This window comes from Rousettus aegyptiacus, unplaced genomic scaffold, assembly GCF_014176215.1.
Source record: "Rousettus aegyptiacus isolate mRouAeg1 unplaced genomic scaffold, mRouAeg1.p scaffold_m13_p_4, whole genome shotgun sequence".
In the NCBI taxonomy this organism is placed as follows: domain Eukaryota; kingdom Metazoa; phylum Chordata; class Mammalia; order Chiroptera; family Pteropodidae; genus Rousettus; species Rousettus aegyptiacus.
Window position 1 is genome coordinate 26,796,988 of NW_023416307.1, and position 23,851 is coordinate 26,820,838.

General features: G+C 28.5%; 1 protein-coding gene across 2 annotated transcripts in view; it reads right to left on the reverse strand.

Moving 5' to 3' along the window:
* SI (sucrase-isomaltase) overlaps positions 1–23,851 on the reverse strand; it is a 78,642-nt gene that overhangs the window by 49,080 nt on the left and 5,711 nt on the right. For both annotated transcript variants that reach the window (XM_016162022.2, XM_036219328.1), the window contains exons 5-20: positions 23,405–23,556; positions 22,127–22,298; positions 20,640–20,739; positions 19,612–19,724; positions 16,844–16,969; positions 16,182–16,313; positions 15,460–15,579; positions 14,032–14,145; positions 11,025–11,109; positions 9,934–10,051; positions 8,323–8,494; positions 5,317–5,433; positions 3,316–3,470; positions 2,388–2,472; positions 1,567–1,623; positions 741–865 (exon numbers count right to left, since the gene is read on the reverse strand). In XM_016162022.2, coding sequence (XP_016017508.2) covers positions 741–865; positions 1,567–1,623; positions 2,388–2,472; positions 3,316–3,470; positions 5,317–5,433; positions 8,323–8,494; positions 9,934–10,051; positions 11,025–11,109; positions 14,032–14,145; positions 15,460–15,579; positions 16,182–16,313; positions 16,844–16,969; positions 19,612–19,724; positions 20,640–20,739; positions 22,127–22,298; positions 23,405–23,556 — 1,943 coding nt within the window. The remainder of the gene's footprint in view (positions 1–740; positions 866–1,566; positions 1,624–2,387; positions 2,473–3,315; positions 3,471–5,316; positions 5,434–8,322; positions 8,495–9,933; positions 10,052–11,024; positions 11,110–14,031; positions 14,146–15,459; positions 15,580–16,181; positions 16,314–16,843; positions 16,970–19,611; positions 19,725–20,639; positions 20,740–22,126; positions 22,299–23,404; positions 23,557–23,851) is intronic.

Here is a 23,851-nt window from a genome sequence, read left to right on the forward strand (position 1 = left end):
TATTGGTCTGGAGACTAAGGCAGTGAAAAGTCAACTCCCTGACTTCATGTAATTTATAGTCTAGGAGTGTGAACATACATACTACACACAAGAAAAATAAATATTATAATTACAGATATTCTTAATGTTATGGAGTAAATGCAGCAGGGTAAGGAATAGTGAGTAAATTTGTTCAGGTGTTGCAGAATATGGGGAAACATGGATTCAATATGAAGCCTTCTGTGCCCTGTATCCAGAGTGAGCTATGCAAGATAAAACATCAGAATTTTCAAGTTTCTTCTTTTTTCCTAAATATTTCTATAATTCATTCTTACTGAACAAATTAGTTTCTATCTTGTTCTTTACTTAAACAGAAATATCCACTTCATTTATCAAATTAAAAGTAGACATCTTAGCAGAAAGAATAATACTGTGACATTTAGATAAAAATCCATATATTTAACAACTGACACTTGTATAAATTATATAATGTACTTTAATATTTCACATTTTTATTAAGAATAATAATTAGCTTTATGTATATTCCATAGAGAATGCCAGTACATTTTTGCACAGGAAATATAATTCTAATATAATTATGTTTATTTTTTATATCAATAAATTTGTATTGATATAATTTGATTCTTCTTTTTATATCTCCTTATGTCAAAAATATCCTTTGATGAATTACTAAATATTAATCTTTGATTCATAATAAAATATAAAATATTAAAATGTTTGTTAATAATTTTTCATTTTACCTTGCAGTTGTAGTTACAGCAGGTTCCTGAATGGGAATAATATAACCTCCTCTGAGATGTAATCCTATTTTGTCTCCTGGGAGATACATATTAACACGTTGTTTTCTCCATGGTCTTTTTGCACCCTAACATTTGGAAGTTAAACAGATTTTTTTATTAGTGAAGACTTTAAACCCCATTTCACAAGGATTATATTTTATACATATAAATAATTTTATTAAGAGTAATTCATATCATCTAAATAAATATTAGTAAGCTGTTTTCTAATTTAAAACTTTTTTAAAGCAGGGGAAAAATTAGTTTACTTTCTCAAAAAAAATCAACATAGAAATATATATTTCCCTTCTACAATAATTAATAACATCCTTAATTAGCTCTCTCTTTTAGTCTTTGTTGTTTTAAAGTTAACCATGTCTAAAAAAGATTTTTTAAAAGGCATTGTTTCTATATAAATGTCTAACCAATGTACTTACTGTATGCTTGAAACTAATAATAAAAGAAAAATTTTAAAAATCCATTGCTTCTATAAAAATAAAGGATTCGCTTAGCAAATATAAGTGATATGCAAAATAATGCTTTTTAAAATAAATATCTGAACAAATCTTGGACTAATATCTGAAAAAATCTTGGACTAAGTGCAACAAAATGCACTTAGTCATGTGCAAAAAAATGTGCAAATTTTTATACATTATTCAAATTTGGATTTTTTTTACAATAATAACAGAAATACTGAATATAGATTACAATATGTATTTGGAATTAAGTTTCTATGCAAATATGTTTGACAGTAAATACTGTGAGTCTATTATTATATACGATTACTTACAGTTTCATAATCATACCAAGTAGCATCAGGGATGTATGCACTCACTGTATCTGCTCCCTATAATAAAACAAGATAATTTATATATATATACACACACTTATATATCATATGTAATTTTTTTTACTTCATATATATTTCTATTTCAATACTTCACAGAAAAGAAGTATCAATTATATTGTTAGGTTTTTATAGTCAAGAGTAAAAGTTTCCTTTGTATTGTTGAACTCCAATATTTTCTATAAATAATAATCAAAAGGTTATTTTACTAGTTTTAGATAATATAAAATATGTCAAAAGCAAAGATAAATTAAGTGGCAACTAAAATAATGCATGCATACATTTGTAATCTACATAATAACTGTAGATATGAACACATTCATTTCTATGTATTTCCATGGGTGTAAAGATTTTAAAATAATAGATAAAATGAAATAGCTCACTCCACTACTGTTTCTACATTTTCATATGATTAAATGGTTTTCAAGTTCCACTTTCTTTACAATTTCGTAAAATTTCAATATCTATGTCTACTTAAATGTGAGTTCATTATTATTACTATGAGATCTGGATATTCTTTTTCAGAAGAATATTTTTATACAATTTTCTTCTCCTCAGTTACACATTATACATTTTAAAAGCATAAATCTTCTTAACATATTTATAATTTTCCAAAATTTCTTCTGCATTTTAGAATTCAATATTTATCAGGTTGAAACAGTCTATTGAGTAACATCTATTATAGAGATATTTTGCAATTTAGTGTGGATTTGGTTATATGATCTTCCCTTTAAGCAATAAATGTATTAAATTTCAAAACTCACCTCTTTCAAGACAGGAGTAATAAGTAATGCAGGTCCCCATAAGAACTGAGTGTCCTCAGTCCAGCTGTTCACATCCTGATAAAACCTACGAAAAATGACATTCACAGTATAAAGATAAAAAATAAGTTTATGCAAATTTGAGTTATTGTTTCAGTTTTTCACTAGGAATGATTATTAGCTCTAAATTTACTTGCTTGATATAACATTTTGAATCTATATTTCTTATATCCTTATGGTTCACCTCATACCAAAGAAGGAAGAAAGGAAGGCAAAAAGAAAGGGAAGAAAGAAGAGAAGAGGGAGGAAAATAGTTCATTTGGGACTCAAAATAATCTATTATGTTTGATAAGGTTACTTTTATCTGTAATAAACAGCTCTTCTGTTTAACTGATTTTCTCCTGTAAGATGGATTCATAAAATATCAGAATCTTTCATTGTCTACTTTCTTCCCTTTAAACTTTTTTCATTATAAACTCCTGTTTTGACATAGATTTTAAAGGGTTGTTAGTCATTTCTTAAGGAAAGGTCCTATTTTGGTCATGATATACAAAACAAGGAAAATTTATGGTTTTGTTACTATACAATACTCGATCTACATTTAGATGATTTTCACAATATATATATCATATGTTTTTGATAATTCTATAGATTCATCTTGCCTACTGATATTATTTCCCTAACACTTTACTTCTCTATACTTTTTACCTTTTGAGTTCTATTCAAGTATCACATTTCTAGATTAAGCTTATCCAAATCACTAAATTAATTATATTTACTACTGTAATTCTACAGCTCATCAAATCATCTATAAGAACATATAAACAAGGAGCAAAATCTACTTAACATATTGATTTATCTCCATTAATTTTTAAAATATATGTGCAAGTATAATTTGAAAGATATTAAAATTCTTGAACATAGTACTCACTCATGAAGAAGTGGCCTTGCTACTGTTTCTCCAAAACTATGGGCTTTATAAAACAGAGTATAGAGGAAAGGTAATAAAGTATAGCGAATATTCAAGTAGTGCCTTGATGAAGTAACCAAAAGAGAATCCGGTCCAAAAAATGCTGGATCTTGATGCTATGGGATAAAAAGAGAAACTGAAATAAGAACGCTAAAATATGAATGAAAATCAAAATAGAAGCATTTTTTCTATTTTTTGAAAAACAAATTGTATACATTTGTTTATTTATAAAAAGTTAAAATTACTCTTATTTCATCATTAGACTATATGAATATTTCTAGTTTTTATGTTTTTAATTTGGATATATGTTTTGTTTTAAAGTAATTAAATTACTATAAATTTAAATACACATGCTGAGAGAAGATGAAAACATTTTAACAAAGAATTTCTCTCTAAGGTTATCTATAGTAGCTGAATTTTGGGCTTAAATTTTCACAGCTCTTTGTACCCACACATTTCCTATACAACTTTGCAGTTCCTACCGCTAAAGGTGGAGTGCAATTCCCCACTGCTTAACCTTGTGCTCAGCTATGTGACATATCCTGGCCATTGGAGTCTTAGTACTTGTGATACATCCAAGTAAGAGCTCAAAATGTGCTTGCCTGAGAACTTGCTCATTGTGCTTTGCCACTGCCATTAGAAAAATAAGCCCAGGTAGTCTGCTGGAACAGGAAAACAGGGAACAAGGCTGCCCAAACAGCCTATAGACTTGCTACTAGGAGAGCCTTCTTGCTGAGCCTAAGCTAAATTAGCTGACTCTGAGCCAAGGTACAGTGATATGAGCAAACCTGCTTAGATCTCCTGCTACAGGTAGCACAATTAACCAGAGGTACTGGCTACTGCCTCTCTGGATTCACCATCATGTTTACTCTGAACCTATATTCCGAGCTGACTCAAACTTCCTTAGAATCGGAAACTCCGTGACCCAGTATGTGACTCTCCCTATCGAACCTCCTTCTTTGCCTTCATCTCACCAAGAGAGACATGAATTGTCATCTGGAGGCTCTCTTCACTTTCTCCTGCTCCCTTCCCTGTATCTTTCTCAACTATTTTGCCCATAAATCTCTAACATGTCTACTTCTGTCTTGGCATTTTGGAGAACAGAAACACAAAGTGTAAAGTAATTTATATTAGGATTACCCATGAAAACAAATTTCTTGGAAAGCACAATTTAGGTAGATTAGAAATGACTAATCTCCAATTTATATTATACCTTTAACTTCTATTCTATCATACCTCCTTCCAAACTGAGTTCTGTCTCTCTTCTCAAAAAGAATTAAGGTCATATATATAACCAATATGTGAACGGAATAATTTCTTAACTACTATGCACTTAATTGACTCGATGATTTCCTCTAATTTCCTCATTCTCTCTGAAAAATGTACCCATGGGAACCCATAGCATGAATTCCTAGGAGTGGTAGAATAGCTCAGCACATCCTTGTATTTCTGATCCCACTAGTTCAGATGCATGTTTCAAAAGTGTTAGTTTTACTTTCGTTTCCAATGTGCCATTTAGTTTTGCTTGAGTCTGGACTCAAACTACTTTGCACTGGCTTTAATTTTTTCGTATTTCTTTAACAAAACAAAGACTGTAAATCCCTAATAGTATAGTATATATTTTACGAAAAAAAAGTTACCTGAAACTTGTATTATTAGAATCTAAGAATCCAGACTCAAAAATCTTTGGCTTTAATTTAAAATATTGTGATTCGACACTCATATATGCTTTAGGTTTAGACAAAATATGTTGTGACTACATTATGTTTCCTGATTTCCTTATTTGACCATTTTTTATATATAAATTATTTACAAGCCTTGAGAAGAGGACTCATAACTCTTTCAAGAATTATGCTACGAATTTGCAGACCACACATTATCTTCTATAGATACAATTTTAAGTATATTGTTTAAAATAATATTATGCTTTATTTCAAAACAAGGAAAACAAAAGGCATTTACCTCATATGCATCACTATTATGATTTCTGGAAAATGGATAGAATGCCCCAAGCTGCATCCATCTTCTGCAAAGCTCTTCCGTGGTATCAAGAACAAATCCACAGATATCTGCACCAACCTAATTTTTTTAAAAAAATATATATGTATATGTATATTTTTATATAGTATAAAGATTTTCAGATTTGCAGAGAATCACATTTTTTTGCCTCAATGAATTAATTTGCATTCCTTATGATCTTTTTGTTTTATTGTCTTCATATACTCTTCTTTAACTTAGTTGCTTTATTTTCCATTTTTGTTATAAATTTACTTCTAATTATATTATTTTACTCTCTTTTCTTCAGAATTATCTCTTTATACTCTTTATTAGTTTTTCTTATTTATTTTCTTCATTGTTAATTCAATGTATAAAGTGAAATTATATTATTAAAATGTGTTGCGTCTTACTCCAAAACTCACCTCCCATGATTCGTTTTTTTCCCATTTATAATATCTTATTGTAGGAATAATACCTCTTTTTTTCAAGGACCATCCAGAAAAACTATCCTTTGTTTAGTACCCACAGTTTGCAAACATTTCTTCCTTTTTCTAAGTAGTATACATGCATCTATATAAATAACATATATTTTCTCACATTTATTAATTTTATATAAATGGTGTATTGTATGCATCACACCGCTTTTTGCTTTTTTTTTCAAAGCATTACTTTTGTGAGATTCAATTGGATCCGATGACTATAAAAAATGATTCTATAAAATTTATATATAGGTTTTTATGAATATATGAAGAACTTAATATCATGATATATATGTATATATGTGTGTATATATATCTATATACACATACATGTGCATTGATTATTTCCTAAATGTAATTGTTTAATCAAAACTGTTTGCAATCATTTGTAAACAGTGATAGCACGTGAAATTTCACATTACTCCATTTACTTGCCAATTCCAGTTATTTTTAGACTTTTAATTTTACTTAATATGTATATATATATATATGAATATATCTCACCAAAGTTTATACTTGAATTTCTCTGATTACTAGGGAAGTTGAGAAATTTTTCATATTTTTATTAAGTCCATATAGAATTGCTTGCTTAGATTCTTTGCTAATTTTTCAATTATTTTTACCTTCTACAGATTCATAATAGGTATTTTAAATTAAATATTAATCATTTATTGGCTATATAAATTAAAAATCTCATTTTCCAGTAGATGGGTAACTTGTAATTATAACTTTTAAAAAGTCTTTTTATAAATAGTTTTCATTTTGTTATAGTCAAATTTATCTTTCTTTATTATTTTCACCTTCTATATTCTAAGAAATTATCCCCCTAACCTCATGTAATAACTTTACGCACTCATATTTTCTTCTAAAACATTCAAAATTTACTTTTCACATATAGATATTTAATCAATATGGGATTGATTTTTGTGTATGGTGTAAGACTTGAACTCATTTTATTTTTCAAAGAATATTCAATTGTTCATATGAAGAGTTGATACTTTCCTCACTGATGTATGGTGATAGTACTATCATTTAACAAATTTCCATTAATGCATGGGTTTGTGCCTTATTTTTCCATATTAATCAATTTAAACATTCACAATCAAGTATCATTGTGTTAGATTACTGTTTATTTTGTAGGGAAAATTCTCATGCTCTTTTCTACTTCTTCAAATTGTCTTCTATATGAAATTTAGAATAATCTTATATGTTCCCCAAACTCCTTTCATAATTTAAATTGCAATATCTCTGACTTCGGATAATAATTTAGACAGAATGCATATTTCAAATATATTGAATCTTTTTTTCTATAAATGTGGTATATTTTTAATTTATTTAGTTATTTAATATTTTCTCAAAAATGTTCTACACTCAGTTTTAACATTTACTCCTGGTTATTATTTATTAGTTGGTTGCTATAATAAATAACACCTTATCTTACAATACATCATAACATTGGTTATTTTTAATTCTCTTTTGAACAAAACTTGCCATAAAAATGCTCTATTTTATTCAAATTTTGAGTCACCTTTGTACTGTGACTTATTGTTTTTCTTTTTTGCACTTTCTTAATTAGTGCATTTTATTCATTAATATTTACCCTTTCTTTGTTCTTAATCTAAGTTTTTAAGGCTATAAGCTTTTATCTAAATATCAACTTAGCTGATATCCCACAGTCTTGATATGAAATACAATTGTTGGCATTCAGTTTTAAGGGTTCCGCTTCCCCATTTCCATTCACTTTAATTTTCAATTCATAAATCATTTGATAATGTGTTTTTTAATTTCAAAATTCAAGACTGCGTTGTGCATGTATGTATGCATGTATCAGTTTTTTTGTTTGTTCGTTTTGTTTTGTTTTGTTTTGATTTAGTGGGGTTTTGGTTTTCCTTTAGTTTGGTGAATGTAAAGGAAAAAATACATACATCACAATAATTTTCTAATATACTTTGCATTTATTTTGTTATGTAGTAGCCCTCTTTAGTAAATATTAACACTACATACTTCTTTTTTGCAAGATATAAAGAGACTTATCAAATGTCTTATACTTAGTATTGCATAGTATAAATTTTATTTGCTTTTAAATTTTGAAATTGTTTCTGTCCTTATCTTTTTTAAATAGAGAATAAAAGCCTTTATTTTTTAACCTAAACAAACAATCTAGTATTTTAAACATATTTAGTCTTTTGGCATTTATTTTTGTTACTAATATATTTAGATTTTTCCTACTATCTTATTTGGCACTTTATATTTATTATATTAGCTTTTTCTATGCCTTACTTATATTGTTTTATAAATTACTTTGATTTGACTGAATTTTGTTCTTTCCATCTTCTCCACTATAATGGCTTGAATGTTATAGATATCACCCTTTTATTCCCTAAGTATAAAGGTTGGGTTTCCTATAACACACTTTTAATCATTTTACCAAAATCATTAAGATAAGTCTAATTCACAGTTTTTGTAAATGACATTGGGTGAAACTGCTCACCAAAGGTATTCCAAACAAATTAAACTCCAGCATTCCTGCGATTGACCATTCCATTTGTTCCCACGAAGCAGTATTGTCTCCTAACCAATGTGCAGCATAGTGTCCAGATCCAGCAAAAGTTGACCGGGTGAGAATAAAGCTTCTCTTATTAGGAAATACTTTTTGTATAGCACTAAAAATAAAATCAAATTAATAAATAAGATCTCTGTAAATAATACTGATATTTAAAAATTCTAAAGTCCTAATTTCAAATGCATATATTTCCTAGAGCCAAGTCATAATATTTACAATTATTTTATCAATCTTTTATAACTACTTTATATTTAGTTATCAATACTTATTTAATTACAGTCTGATCAAACACAAAGGAAAATTTTTAGTAGTTCTTCATACTTTGAATGACTTCTTTTACCAAATATAATAAATGTGGTTTTTTTTTGTATCCACTCAGCAGTCGTTTTTGAAATATATGGTGTAAACTCATTGACATTTTTAAAAATATAAATGTAGTAATCGGAACTTTAATCCGTACACATTTTCATGGCATAATGATGCTAATTATATATCAAAGTCTGCATTTTCAAATATCAGCAAGCAATGTTGGGATAAAACATGTATTTGAAAAGTGTTTTATTTTGTTGGTTTCTAAAAATTTACTACCTACCACTATTAGGTTTATTCGTCCCACCTCTCTTGGTACCTGATAATTATTGACCATTTTCTTCCACAAATGGGAAATAATCAGGAAAAAAATGCAAAAGTTTAATTTAATATATAAAATTATCCACACTACCTTAGTAAAAATATAGGTGCTTTTTCTGTCTTATTACCTCTATGATATTGAACTATAGTGTTACATTTTCTTACTAAAATGTATTTACTTATGCAATGGAATACATAATGTTCTACTAAGTTTAAAAAGTAAAGTGAATAAACACTGTGAAGACAGTATATAAAAGTTTTGATATTACAGTATAATTTGGGACCAGATAAACATGGTTTTGAATTAAAAAATGAATTATACATGTTAAATTATGTGAAAATTAAAAATTTTTTGAGACCAGGATCTGGGTTTTATTGACTATGACATTATGTCTTCATACAATGCTTGGAAAATAGCAGAAAATTAACATATGATCATCCCCTTTTTTGTTTTCATGTCACGTTCTTTTTTATACACAAGTAACATTGCATAAGAATATTACTTTGGGAGATACTACATAAAAAACTACATTTTAATTGAAACCACTGCTTTCGAAAAATAGTTAAAGACTTATTCTAGGAGCACCATTCTCCCAGGGCAATTGTAAAGTTTATCCTTAGAACACAATTATATTCAGAGGTAGCCAACTGAATCAAAATTTCAAAAGGCTTATTTAAATCTGTAAATTAAAAATGAATTACAGTTAAATACATATACCATGTTGCAAATTCATGAATATTACTAAAATAACTGATCCTTTTAATATGCCATTTTATCATGAAAATATTATCTTTCTTTGCTTTATTATTCTTGCTAGTTCCAAATTATAGCAAGAATAATTAGCAAATTGTCAAATATATTTCTACGCAATAAATATGAAAGAGATTTCTGAATGAAATTGCACTTACTTCACTGTGGCTATAGCCATGCTGTATCCATAGAGGTCGTGAGTATCATATTGTTTCCCCCAGTGTTGCACAGCATCCATACAAATTGTTTTGGAATACAAGAGTTTGTCAATAATATCTTAGGGAAAATACATGAGAAATGTTATTTAAGAAATTCTTCACCATTTTAAACTTTATAATAAGAGATATTTTGCTATTTTAAACTTTATCATCTGTAAATGATTTTATATAATACCATACTCTGATAAAAAGAAAAAAACAATACAAGATGACAATTTAAACTAAGTTCCAGCTATGTCTTCATCCTCCACCACTCCTGTTGATTAATGATTAGATTTGTACTTACACTAATAAATATTCTGCTTTCTAACTCAATAATAAGTAAATCCAAAGGAAAAAATAATCTTTGACATGTAGATAGAAATATACACATTTACCTTGTATATAGAATAACCATAGACTGATTTTAAAGCTTTATAGTAGAATAGTGTACTTTAAATATGACTTAATTCCACAGAAGTAGATCTATTATACAATTACAAAAGATTCGAATCTTTGCTTTCCAGTTTTTTATTGCACTCTAATTTTCAGGCATATGTGGTGTTTCTATAATTATTGTCATTTTTCTTCAGATGTCCTTATAGGGATTTACTTCCCTAAAGCTAATCTTTTTCTTTGGTTAAATTTTTTACCCACTTTTAATGATGAAAAACACATTTTTTAGAATACATGAAATATAACTATTCAGATCAGGTACATTCTAATTATTAAACAGATTTACAGCAAAATGCTCATAAAAATTGATCACTTAAACTATGATTTCAAATAAATTTTATTTCTTTTTATTAATTATTTAATCACTAGCAATATATTAATGGTAAAAATAGATCAATATGCTTTACCAAAATTTAAAATTGTGCTCCTTTCCTTAGGAATAAATATTTTGGCCAAAAGAAAACAAATGTAAATATTGATCCAGGGTCTCAAAATTTTACCAAACTTTGTGATTTAGAAATATATTTTAGAATTTACAAGTCAACAAGGAAAATGATTTTCAGTTCACAGTAAGTAAATAACGAAATGAAATTTACCAGGAGTAAAAGGTGGATAATTTAACTTGTTATCCTTGCATCCTGCTCTTGAACCTTGAATAAAGCTGGCAACTTCATTCATGTCCTTAGCAAACATAAAACAAAGAGCAGCAGATTTTAAGTAATCTCAAAATCATATAAACAGAGAGTTTCTAGTTATTTGCAAACTTTTTTTTTGTCGGAGGCAAGCATAATATTGTTTTACTTTTAGAAGATAAACATAAGCTACCAACCCAGAAATAAACTTGATTAACTATACTCACTACTTGATTCTACCTTGGGGATGGACAAGTCATTATATTAAGAAAAATAATATTATTAGCTTTTGTATGAATATAGAACACATAGCAGGTATCTTAGATTTGGGATTACATATTACCAAAATGCATTTTATTTACCTAGTTTTAATTATACATATAAAACATTAATTACAAGTATTAAGCAACTGTCTTTTCTAAATAGCTCTATCAGTCTTCTCACTGGGAGTCTGTCATTGTATACATTTCTAGCATATTTATTTATTCAACATTGTTCATTCAGCTGGCATTTATCTAGTTTCTACAATGTGCATTACTAGAACCTACATCAGCATTCTTAACCTGCTCTCCCAATTTCTACAATTTCTACACACTAATGAGAGAATTAAAGGGGGGGGGGAGGCAAATAGTATTTCAGTATTCTAATAAAAATAATGATGACCTTACTGAATCCCTAGAAGACTCTCAGAGAACCTTAGGGAGAGGGAACCAATTATGAGAACTAGTGACAAACATCTCCTGGAGACAGAATTATGGAGTATCGCATTGACAGATGTTCTTGCCATGTAAACCTAGGCCCCAATCTTATCTTGCCACTTACTAGTTCTGTGACCATAACCTGTTAAGTCAAGTTTTGGACTAAAAAAGGTAACATATAAATTAATATATCATACTACACATACTTAAGAAATAAGTATTTCTTGTTCCTTCTATGTTAATTGCAGTGAAGAACTTCTATACAATTTTAAGCCTTATTTCCTACACCTCTGTTGTCTCTGCTCAGATGGAATTAATGTGAGAAATAAAGGGTGCTCCAAAGTATAAATTTCTCATTGTGATACAGATTTTAAAGGTAAATGTGTTTTCGTTTCCCAAATGTTTTCTTGATACCCACGACAAAAGAAAGCTATTTAGTTATTCTAAAGTATACATTGAAGTTTTTTAATTAAAATTACCTAGACTATTATATTTAATTTTTTTCTATGACAATTAGGTCACATCATTTTTCAAATTTTATATTTTATATTTAAAATTTTAAAATTTAAAAAACATTAACGTGGGATCTAAATTAGACATTTGGTAAATTATAAAACTAATTTTATATTTGACATAAAAATAAAATTTTATAAGTTAAATTACACTTATTTTTACTTTATGTTCATTCTATCAAAAAGAATGATCTGAAGAAGTGAAAGAATTAAAGAAACAACTTAGTAGTAGGATCTAGCAATTTTTCAAGCAAGAGCTTTCCACTGTTTATACATAGTATGATGGATTCAATGATATTTAGTAAGCTTTGAAACCATCCTAGTTATTGCGTTTTTGTTTTTGTTTTTGTTTTTGTTTTTTTTGAGGCATTATTCAAAATGTTTCTGTATTAACATCAGAACAACTTTGCCCTTCTCAGATACTTTTACTCTTCTCATCCTCTCCCTCTCTTTAGAGACAAATCTGATATTTCAGTCTTCGAAGGGTATAAAATGGAATATGCTCTTTCTATAGCACAGTCAGTCAGATTCTCTTTCATTATTGCTAAAGTGTTATTTATATTCCTAACTCCACTAGAGTTGTTTCTAAGCAAGAAAAAAAAAAATAAAAATAAAGAAACATTGAGCTTAAATAATACAATTGAAGTTAGAGCTAGAATTGAAAGCAAAACTCAGAAACATTGCAATTTTTGTTGTTTCTGCCAGTAGCTAGGTATTATAATTGTCAAATAACTAATACCTCCCCATCTCATTCTATTACCATCATAGAAATCTTGAATATTATACTAACCTTTTTCACAATTTCATGTTCTCAGCAAAAAACATAATTTTCCTATCTTTGTAAAGACTTGTTAATTAAACACTTGTTTGAATAAATAAATGAATAATTAAATGAATAACTAAAAACAATGACTGAATAATGAGAACTTCATGAAAATATAAATATTGGGGACCTAAATAGCCAAAGCTATCCCTAGGGATATTCATTATCTCTTCTTCCAAAATTCTGTACAGTTGTAATACCTCTGAACAAAATCCTAATGTTTTCTCTCTTTTCAGATTTATTAGACTTTTTTTCTGAAATACAGAACTCCAGGATCACCAAGTACTTTCATTCCCAAATGTAGTTATAGTCTCCATTGTAGTCAAAATCTTGACTACAATCCAGCATTAATCTATACAATAAACCTAGCAGCAGGCTAGCAATACCTACAATAATAAAACTTCACCCAAGAAAACTTTTAAACATTATTGTTTTCACTTAATAAATGTACCAGCAACTTAGGATGTTGTTTTCTAGTGTTATGTTGAGATAGAACACTTAACGTATTGCCCATTTTAATTGTATTCCATAACTTGTTTAAAAAATTTCTAAAGGGTAAGGGTTTATTCAGGTTCATATTGCTACAATTGCTGAGTAGTATAGACTTTTAATAATCTCTACAGGATTATCCTCAAATGGTAACTGTTTTCAAACATAAATTATCAGTCCTAAAGATACAACACATTAGTAACAGAAATGAAATTTATTCTGTAAAGCATATTACTGAAAAAGAAAAACCTCGATTTGCAGTTTTTATTTTTGTCTAATCTATGAACATGATGGTATGGTATTTATACATTCTAGAAAAATATTATAGGAGCTTTTATTTTTATGTTTAATATGTTATAAAATATATCTTGTCAACTTAATAATTATTCAACAAGAAAAATAATTTTATTTTCATTGTTCAAAATCACTGGTTTAAACTACCTACTTACAATCCAAAGTCCATCATATTTCAGTTCTTCATAGAAAATGCTGCATTCATTTGCCCACCAATCGATACACGTCGGATTAGTAAAATCAGGGAATACTGTTAATCCTGGCCAGACCTAGAAGAATAGATCATGCATATATATACATACATTTAATTAATAAATAAATAAGAATTCAAACTGAGTAGAGAATAGAAAAAAATTAATTATAATATTGTACTTCTTTAGGTATATGTACTATCTGTATTTACAATATTCTCAGGTCTACTTTAAAGTTAATTTATGGGAGAGTAAAGAAAGAGAGAGTGAGAACATGAAGCATTTATGAAGTGAAAAATAAAAGAATAGTTCATTTCCAACTACTTCCAAAGATTAAGTGAAAAAAAAATCATATATTTATTTTTTAACTTAACAAATGCAAATATGACACATTATGTGCTGGGCACTGTTCCAAGTGTTTTTGTAGCTATTAACTCATTAATCTTCACTAGAACTTTAAGAGATAGGTACTATATTTGCATCACTTTACAGATGAGGTAGGCGTTATAATTAAACCCATTTTACAGATAAGAGAAGTGATGAACAGCGAAGTTAAATACATTGTTACACTACTAATAAGTGGCAGAGAAGGAATTCAAATCCAGGCAATCTCACATCAGAGTCCAGACTACTAAATACCACAAATATTATGCCTCTTTATGACTTACAACTTAAAATAATGTTATTAAACTAGAAGGATTCTATTTCAGATAAATTGGGATAAACATTATTGTTTTATATCTAAATTATCAGTATTGGCTATCTGATCTGTCTAAATTAATTGTGTATAGCACTAAATTAAAGAAGCAGAATTATGAAGTCAATGTATCCAGACAGTATAGTTTTTGATATGTCTTACAAAGGCATCTCTGCAAAAATATTTACACTGGTTAAAATTTTTGCATTTGGAAGCTAGGCAGTTTTCGTACTCTGTTCTTTTTAGCTCTACGATATTAGAAGTTACTTCACCTCTCTCAAATTCACTTTTTCATCTGTAAACGAGGAATTTTAATCACAGATTTCTCATTCTTTTATTGTGACAATTAAATGTAAACCATAAAACAATACACAGCATATAAGTACTCAATTCATATATATATTATTGTATATAAAATTATCAGAACATTATAATCATCAAAATTGTTTATTCTATTTTGTTAGCTTTTGTTTTAATTGTGTATAGCACTAAAAAGTATTCATCTTCATAAATAAAACTGTTTTAGAGATTTTGGAATATTTCCTAAGATTTCTCTACACAATTAAAATATCAGATTAGATTTGAAAATAAATATACACATGCACATACACACACACTGATAAACACTTATAAAACTTTTTTGTTGAACAATAGAAAATCTGAGCAACATGACTTTACCAAATATTATAACTTACCTCTCCAACAATTGCTGTAGTCCCATCTGACTCATTTATCCACACATTTTGTTCATTTCCCCTCACAAAGGTTTCATATGCTGCTCCATTGGCATGACTATTTATGGAAATTGCAGGGTCCTAAAAATAGAAGAATTAGGAAAGATCACCAAGAGCAAAGATATGTCATTAGAGACCAAGGTTAAGATCATCCACACCCTCATATTCCCAATTACTATGTACAGGTGCAATTGTTAGACAGTGCAGAACACTAATAGGAAAAATACAATTAGTCATTTGAAATAAGCTGTTGGAGAAGAGCTCTACAGATACCTTGACCTTCTCGAAAGATAAACAGGTAGGATCTAGAACAAATTAAGCCTGGAACAAAAATGACAAAACTAAACCTGTCCTACTGTGGGCACATCATGAAAAGGCAGGGTTTTTTTGGGATAGAAAAAGACAACGTTTCTGGGAAAAATAGAAAGCAGCAGGAAAATAAGAAGACCAAATATGAGATGGATCAATTCTATGAAAGAAGTCAGAGGCCTGAGTCTACAGGAGCTAAGCAGGACTGTTGAGGACAGGACTTTGTGGACATCGCTCACTCATAGGGTCATTAGTAGTCAGAGCTGGCTCAATGGCACATAACATACACAATAATAGAAAAAAAATGATAGAGAATCTATTAACATACAGAAGTCTAAATAGTAAAATTATATTAATATAAGACCAGTCATTACCAAGATGATGACGTATTTCTGTCCATGATCATGCAAGTCTTGAACAAATTCAGGGAGCCCATTAAATGCAACTTTATCATAAGTAAAGTCTTTTCTGTCTTCCATATAGTCAATATCAGTGACCTGTGTGTCCTAAAATTTAGCAGAATATATTTCAATAAGTAGTATGGAAATTTCTCTAATAACTTCAACATTTAAGTTCAACAAATTCGTATTATAAATGTAATGATTAAAAGTAAAGTTAGACCCCTTTTTATTTCACTGAATATGAAACAATATTGTTTAAAAATTAGCTTTTCTAATTCTAAAGTATAAAAGCATTAAATGATTATTTACATTTGTTTCAGAGATGATAATTGGGTATGTATTAAATTAAATTTTTATTATATTAAAATGTATATAGGCTCTAAAAATAATCTACTAAAAAACTAAATATGATTTTGTTCACAGTTAAACATGTATTCTGTTATAATATAATTCATAATCAACTCTCAAAATTTCACATAGATCCGGGCATTATATATGGTCATAAAATGTATTTTATCCTTAAAAAGCAGCTTAATAACCCATATATATAATAATCCTGACAATTTCTTACCACTATTATTATGTGACAATATTTAACTTAGTATACATTCCCACGAACTCTTTATCCCACTTACAAATGGTATGCCAGCATCTCGGTTTCTTTTTACCACTTCTTTTAGTATATCAATTGTGCTGTAATTGTAGCGACTCAACTGGAATCCAAGACTCCAGTATGCTGGCATTGTTGGTCGTCCAATAAGCTTGAAGTAAATGGATATTTAATTAGTTTCAATAAAGAGCATTAGAAACTAATATTAATATGCTTCTTATTCTTTTATATCTCTAGCATTCATTTAAGTATAACTACATATTTCAAACAAGTATTTAGTGTTACGTGCATTCTAAAATGTGTCCTGGAAATTCTGTTAGAATTCTGTTATGAAGCATCTAACAAATTTATATTTTGTCACTCATCTCTTGCTTATTTTGTGTTGAAATTAGAAAGTTAGGACTTTAGAAAGTAATGCTTGTAAAAGTATATTTTGCACAGCATGGAAAGTAAAAAAAGAGGATAAAAGAATAGCATCAAAGAGATAAGCAAAAAAGGAAATTGACCATACTCCTACTTCCTGCAGTAACAAAATGAATGAATGAATGAATGAACAGTTATCATGTAAGAAAAAAGATATTTAAAAGTACATAATTTCTATTCTCTTATACTTTGGAATTTATTTCTCTCCTAGTTTAAAAAAATAATAAAATATATGTTCTACAAGACTCCCACTCAGTTATTTCATAAGGTACTTATCTTGTTCACATGTAGGCATTGGCTTCTCCTTTGCCAATTTCTGCAGTGGCCCAAACAGGCTCAGTGCAAGCCCACAACAGAGTATCAGTACCTCATCACAACAGAAGACGTGATTTTGCATGTGAAAATATAGGTGTAACCAGTATTAATTTTTTAACTAAAAACTGAGTATTAGGTTACATTAAGACAAATAATTTTATTTGGCATTTGGCATAATGGATATTCTTTGGTTTAGGTTTGTATGTGTGTGTATGTATATATATTTATATATATTAATTATAAATATATATATGTATTTTAGTTCCATGATTTCTCCATCATGTATGTCTAAAAACCACTATGTAAAAATTTTTAAATATTCATATTATTATTATATTCTATTCAATTTAAGCATTAAATTTATTTAAAGATAATATCAAATTCACAAAAAATATCAGTATTTTAAAACTCTATTTGTAGATATTTTAATCCTGCATAAAATTTCTTTAAAGATTTGGATACATGAGTGAACTTTCTTCATGTGTATGTGTGTGTGTATTATAAATATATGATATAACTTATATTTCATAAAAGTATATAAAATATTTATTTTATATTATGTTACTTTATATATCATTCATTTTATATTTTATATATATACTTTCTTTCAATCTTTTAAAACTATCTGAGTATTCAAATAAATTATGTTTTACATTTTAACATATTGAGAGCAGCTAATAGATTAGCTTACATAGAAAGAATAACTTGTCTTTCTTCAAACAGGAAACAAAATTTCTTTTGCCTACTTTTACGTAATTTGAGCCTTATTTAAATTCAGCAGCGATTAATAGTGCTATGTCCTACACCAGATTTTTAAGTCATTGCTTAAATTCAAGTCTCTGAAAGTCTACCCATAAAATGGTATAAAGAAGCATACTGTTATACTGCATTCACATGTCAAGTGTGACTCAAACATGACTACTGCTGATCACACTTTATTCAACATGTAGTAGACAAGTATCTCAACCAATATTCCACAAATAAAATATCAAATTCCTCCACAAAATGTACCGTCCTGTTTTGATGGTGTGATAACTGCATGCAAAGTCTATATATGGATCAGCCTAGCACTGTAATTATAATTTCATATAACCGAGACTGTAAATTTTTTGTGATCTTTTCTGAAATTCACATTTATAAACAGCAATGTGGGAATTATTAGACATTGTAAATTATTCAATTGTGTAAAACTCTAGCTACTCTCATTTTAGTCTTTTAGATCCTATTTAAAGACAGTTTTTGATAGTAATTACTTCTCCTTTGAGATTATTTTAGGAAATAGGAATTATGTCAAAATATATATTAATAAAATAAGATTTTTAAAATAGGCATAATTTTTAAATTTTATATTAATAAAAATGATTTATTCTCTTACTTTGACACTAGGAAATATATATACCAAGAGGCACAGCAGAACAATTATGTGGAAGAAATTTTCAGAAACTGGCTCAAGGTAAATCTTGGATTCCTCACCCTTCTAAAAGGACCATCTTGGACTCACGTACACTAGGATATTATTTAATAGGTAAGCGAAAGTTGCTTAGATAGTAACCTTAAGATGTAAGACTTCAGACTGTGTTTCAAAATCTTCCCTTCTTAGTTTGAAAGTCAGGGCCAATTTTCCTTTAGTTTACCTTCTGTGCATTAACAGCAAGTTTCACTAGCCTTCCTCACAATTTGGTTGCACCTAGGATTTTTATCATAGGGATGTATGACCTATGCATCCATTGCCTAGCCTCAGTCTTGAAGATAAGATACTTTCTTATTAAAAACAAACAAACTAACTAACTAAAAAAAAGAAACTCCTAAACGCAACTACTCAGGAGACGATAAAGAATTCTATTTCAGAAATATGTACATTTAAATATACATAGGCTTCACTATACAGAGAATAAAAACACCTACTCATATCTAAAAAATGGTAAGATTTAAAAATATATTTAGCTAACAGGCTCCTGATATCTGAAGTAAAGTCATTTAAATATGTGAACATATAAGATGAAAAAAAAAAAAAACTGGTATAAAAGAATTTTATAAAATAGACCTGAAACCCACCTCTTGATACTGCTGAACTACTTGTTCTGGTGTATCTCCTAGGAAGATGTAAAAGTCTAGAATGCCACCAATAACTCTGTATGTTACTACTGGAGCAGGCTGGATGAAAATCTCTACAAAATAAAATTTGGAAAGCATATGTATATAGTAAAAAGTTACATAATGGTAAAATAATTGCAATATCTATTTAAAGTATTTTGTATTAACTATGTAATTTTACAGTTTTAAAATAATTACGAAAAATTAAAATATTGAAGATAGGAAGAATACAAAAGTAAAATGCCACTATGTATGAGATTTGATAGAATATCCCAGATAGTTCCTTCTACAGAGGCTAGCCATAGCTTCCCTGGAAATTGAATAGAATATCCTTTTACAAAATAAAGATTTCTTCCTAAAATTACATTTTATTTAGTTGTTTTAATTGAAGATGCTCTGAATATCATATTATCACATGCTAATTTCTGAGAGAAAAAATAAGAAATTTGATTTTTTATATGTAAAACATAGTAATTGCCTTGATAACCATATAATATCACTATTCTTACTGGAATATTATTAATATTGTGGCCTTCTGTTGTCACAGATTTACCTATTAAATATAGGTATTACACTCACATTAAAAAACAAAAGATACCACAGTACTTGAATTATGATAAACTAAAAAAGCCTTCCTCCTTTCTACCCCCATGTAGACCTTCCTCTTTTTTATTTGTAGTGGCAGACTAATTAATCTTAACAAATGAGGCTGTGGGAATGGGATGTGTTTTGAATGGATATGTTTCCATGTTGCTCTGAAGGGAAAAAAAAGTGCCTCAAAATTACAACATAGTATACTCTCCCCAAAACAGAGCACTGATATGCAAAAATCCATTGTCTCACTAACTAAAAACCAGCTTATAATTTCACATACTAAATCACTAATAGAGGGTACTTTGATATATAATATCTGTTATTGGAATAAAGAGTAATTATAACCATTCATGATAAATCTCATTTAAATATATTATCAGATAAGTTGCTCTTACCTATTGCATTGCTGTTCATTAAGAAAACACCAAATGACTGCCCAGAAGTATCTTCAATACACATGAAGAATGTGTGATGGCCATATAAATTATAATTATTCTATAAGATAAAATTGTGAAAATTAAAATTTTAAGTGCATTTAAAGTAAAAAGATTACATATTTAAAATGGCCTTTACAAATTCTAGTTTGCGTCTGTAATTTACCCCTCATATCTCATCTAATTTTCTCATGTGAAACACTGTAGCACACACAAAAAAATTTAGCTTATTTTAATTATAACATATTAACATAAAAATATATAACATAACATACATGTTATGCTATTAATAGGTTACTGAATTTCTCTTTGTTTTATTATGATTAAATGACTTTTAATAAGCTATTCATGATAAGGTAATGGTATTTATCCATTATGCTCCATGTATACCCAAGGCTCTGCAGATGATGATGTCTACCCACAAAGAACTTTTGCAGTACATTTGTTGAGAGCTGATGAATAGATGAAAAGGTGGAGGCAAACTGGAAATACATTTATAAGGTGAAAGAAATAAGATTTCTTGGCAGATTGGATATAGAGGTTCAAAGGAAAGAATATGCGGAAAATAGCTATGAGGTTTTCAGCCTGGTGTTTATTAGGTGCTTAGTACAGCTAGTGATGCTGTTAACAAGGATTGGTAGAACTTATTAGTGGTTCTGTACCAAATGAAGTTTCTTAAAACAAACTTACTTATACATTTTGGGGAATGAAATGGTATTGGCATTTAAAAATTAACTAATATTCTACTCAAAGCGATCATAAATTATTTAAAAAATAATTTTTAAAAAATGCTATGGTTTTTGTCCTGAAGACTCTCATATTCTAGAAGCATAGATAACTAAATGCACATCATACACTGTAATGATTAGCATACTAAACTCTGACTAAAGAGTTAAAAAGTAAACACTAATTCTGCATGAGAGAGTTCGGGGCTTCTTATGAGGCGAAACTTCAAATGAGCTGTCAATTACATTGTAAAAACGATAAAGAAATTTAAGCTTCAGCGCTTATGATGAGAACCAACCACTGTGAAAATACGTGAATTTATAAAAGATTATCACGTGTTATGGAAGAGAAAGAAGAAGGCATACATGCTGGATATGATGTCTAATAGGCAGACACCATCTCACATAAAGTCATGCATATATACAATTGTAAGAGTTTGGAATTATTCTAATGTAATGACTAGTGACAGATACATTTAAGTACAAGGTTGAGTGAAAAGGAGATGGTAAAATATAAAAATCAAAATCAAAAGAAATACCTATTGAAACATTCCTAAAATATGTTGGTCACTTAGTGAGTCAATTTAGGACTTTGCTATCAGTCTTATCCCTACAGTAAATAAGCTTCTGGATTAAGTATCACTGGAGAGTTTCAAATTGGCTAAAATTACCATCTGCTCCAATCTAATGATTTTATTGATAACAAGAAATATAGTTCCTTACATCAGCAGGAAGTTGATCCCGGTTGAAAATTGGCCATGTTTTCCAATTTAAATCATGACGATATCTTTTATGAACATGTTCCCCAATACCATACATATATGCACTGGGAAGTCTGGTTGAGATCTGTAAATACTGGTCAGAGTATACCAGGGGACCAACGCTGCTGTCAAACCTGTATCATGAAAGAAAGAAAGAAAGAAAGAAAGAAAGAAAGAAAGAAAGAAAGAAAGAAAGAAAGAAAGAAAGAAAGAAAGAAAGAAAGAAAGAAAGAAAGAAAGAAAGGACATAGCAATGTATGAAATGTTTCACTAAATATGGGTCTATGTTATCATCCAGAATATTTCATTTTAAATATGATCATCTTTAGCTGTGATCACTTCTTAGGAACACATGAATTATACCATAACCAGAACATGTTAATTCCATCAACACAATTTGCTTTATTATCACCAATATAGTCTTCACTTGCATTCTCTCTCTTAATTTTGATCACAACCCTAAGGAAGAACTACCTTTATCAAGTTCTTTTTGCAAATGACACAAATTGGGAAAATTAATTCGTGTTTAACTTCGAAATCATTTTCTAAGAAGAAAAAGGGTTCATTTTATGCAAATTAAATACATACTAAGAGAAATGTTAAATGACAATATTTTTGTGATTTAACATAAAATTAATTACAAATTATGAAAATATATTTTAGAAAAGTAAGTGCTTAGATTCGATTTTGACATTATTTAATTAACCTTTCTTAGAAATGCAAAAGAATTTATTTTGAAAATTAGTAAATTTCTTGCTACAAATATTCCTCACAATACATTCATAATGGAGACGTTCAAGGCTATATTTAATTTGATATATAAGTAAGAAAAATCCTTTAGCATTACTATGAAAATTAGACCATCTTTGAATAGGAACTACTTGATCCTACAAATCGATCCTACAGAATATGATAAATAATAGGGAAAGGACACAATAGGGGTTCTAGGTATGTGAAAATACAGGCAAAGATATAATTGTATCAGTGTGCTCTCCACCGTCAGTTTTGGTTGGCCCTAATATGTGTATTTCCATTAATGTTCTTGCATCTTTTATCCACAGAAAACATAACCCCTCTACCATTATATCTTTACAAATAAGCCCACCTACTCTCTTTGGAGAGAAGAGTTATTCTTTCTGAAAATGACTTAAAATTAAGATGTTTCTAATTCTATGATAATAGAATAAAATTAAACAATTATTTAAAAATTACATAAATGTAAAATAAGATAATCACTTACAAAATTCTCTGATTGCTTTTTCTAAGAACTTTGATGCTAAATGGATTTTCTGTAACCTGCACATCATACAAGGTACTAGAAGCTGCGGTGCCAGTAAATTCTTCTACATACTGATGAGGAACTTCATATCTTTTATTATTTGGATCAGTAATCTGCAAATTTAAACAAGTTGACATTAGTTGATTCAAAACTGTTATTTAACTTTCAAATTCTGAATTACTACACGTGAGTTCCTAATGGAAAGTAATACATTTAATAATTTTATAGATGAGCTTTTAATCTAGTCATAACAATTTTAATACTGTTGAACAGCTGTGTACAAAATTAATTGCATAAATTGTTAAGCAATAAATAAGATTAGCTGGCTATGAAAGTACAGTATATAAAATAATGATTTTTAACTAATATAAAAATTAAGAGTATAGTAAAATATTGATTCTTTAACAC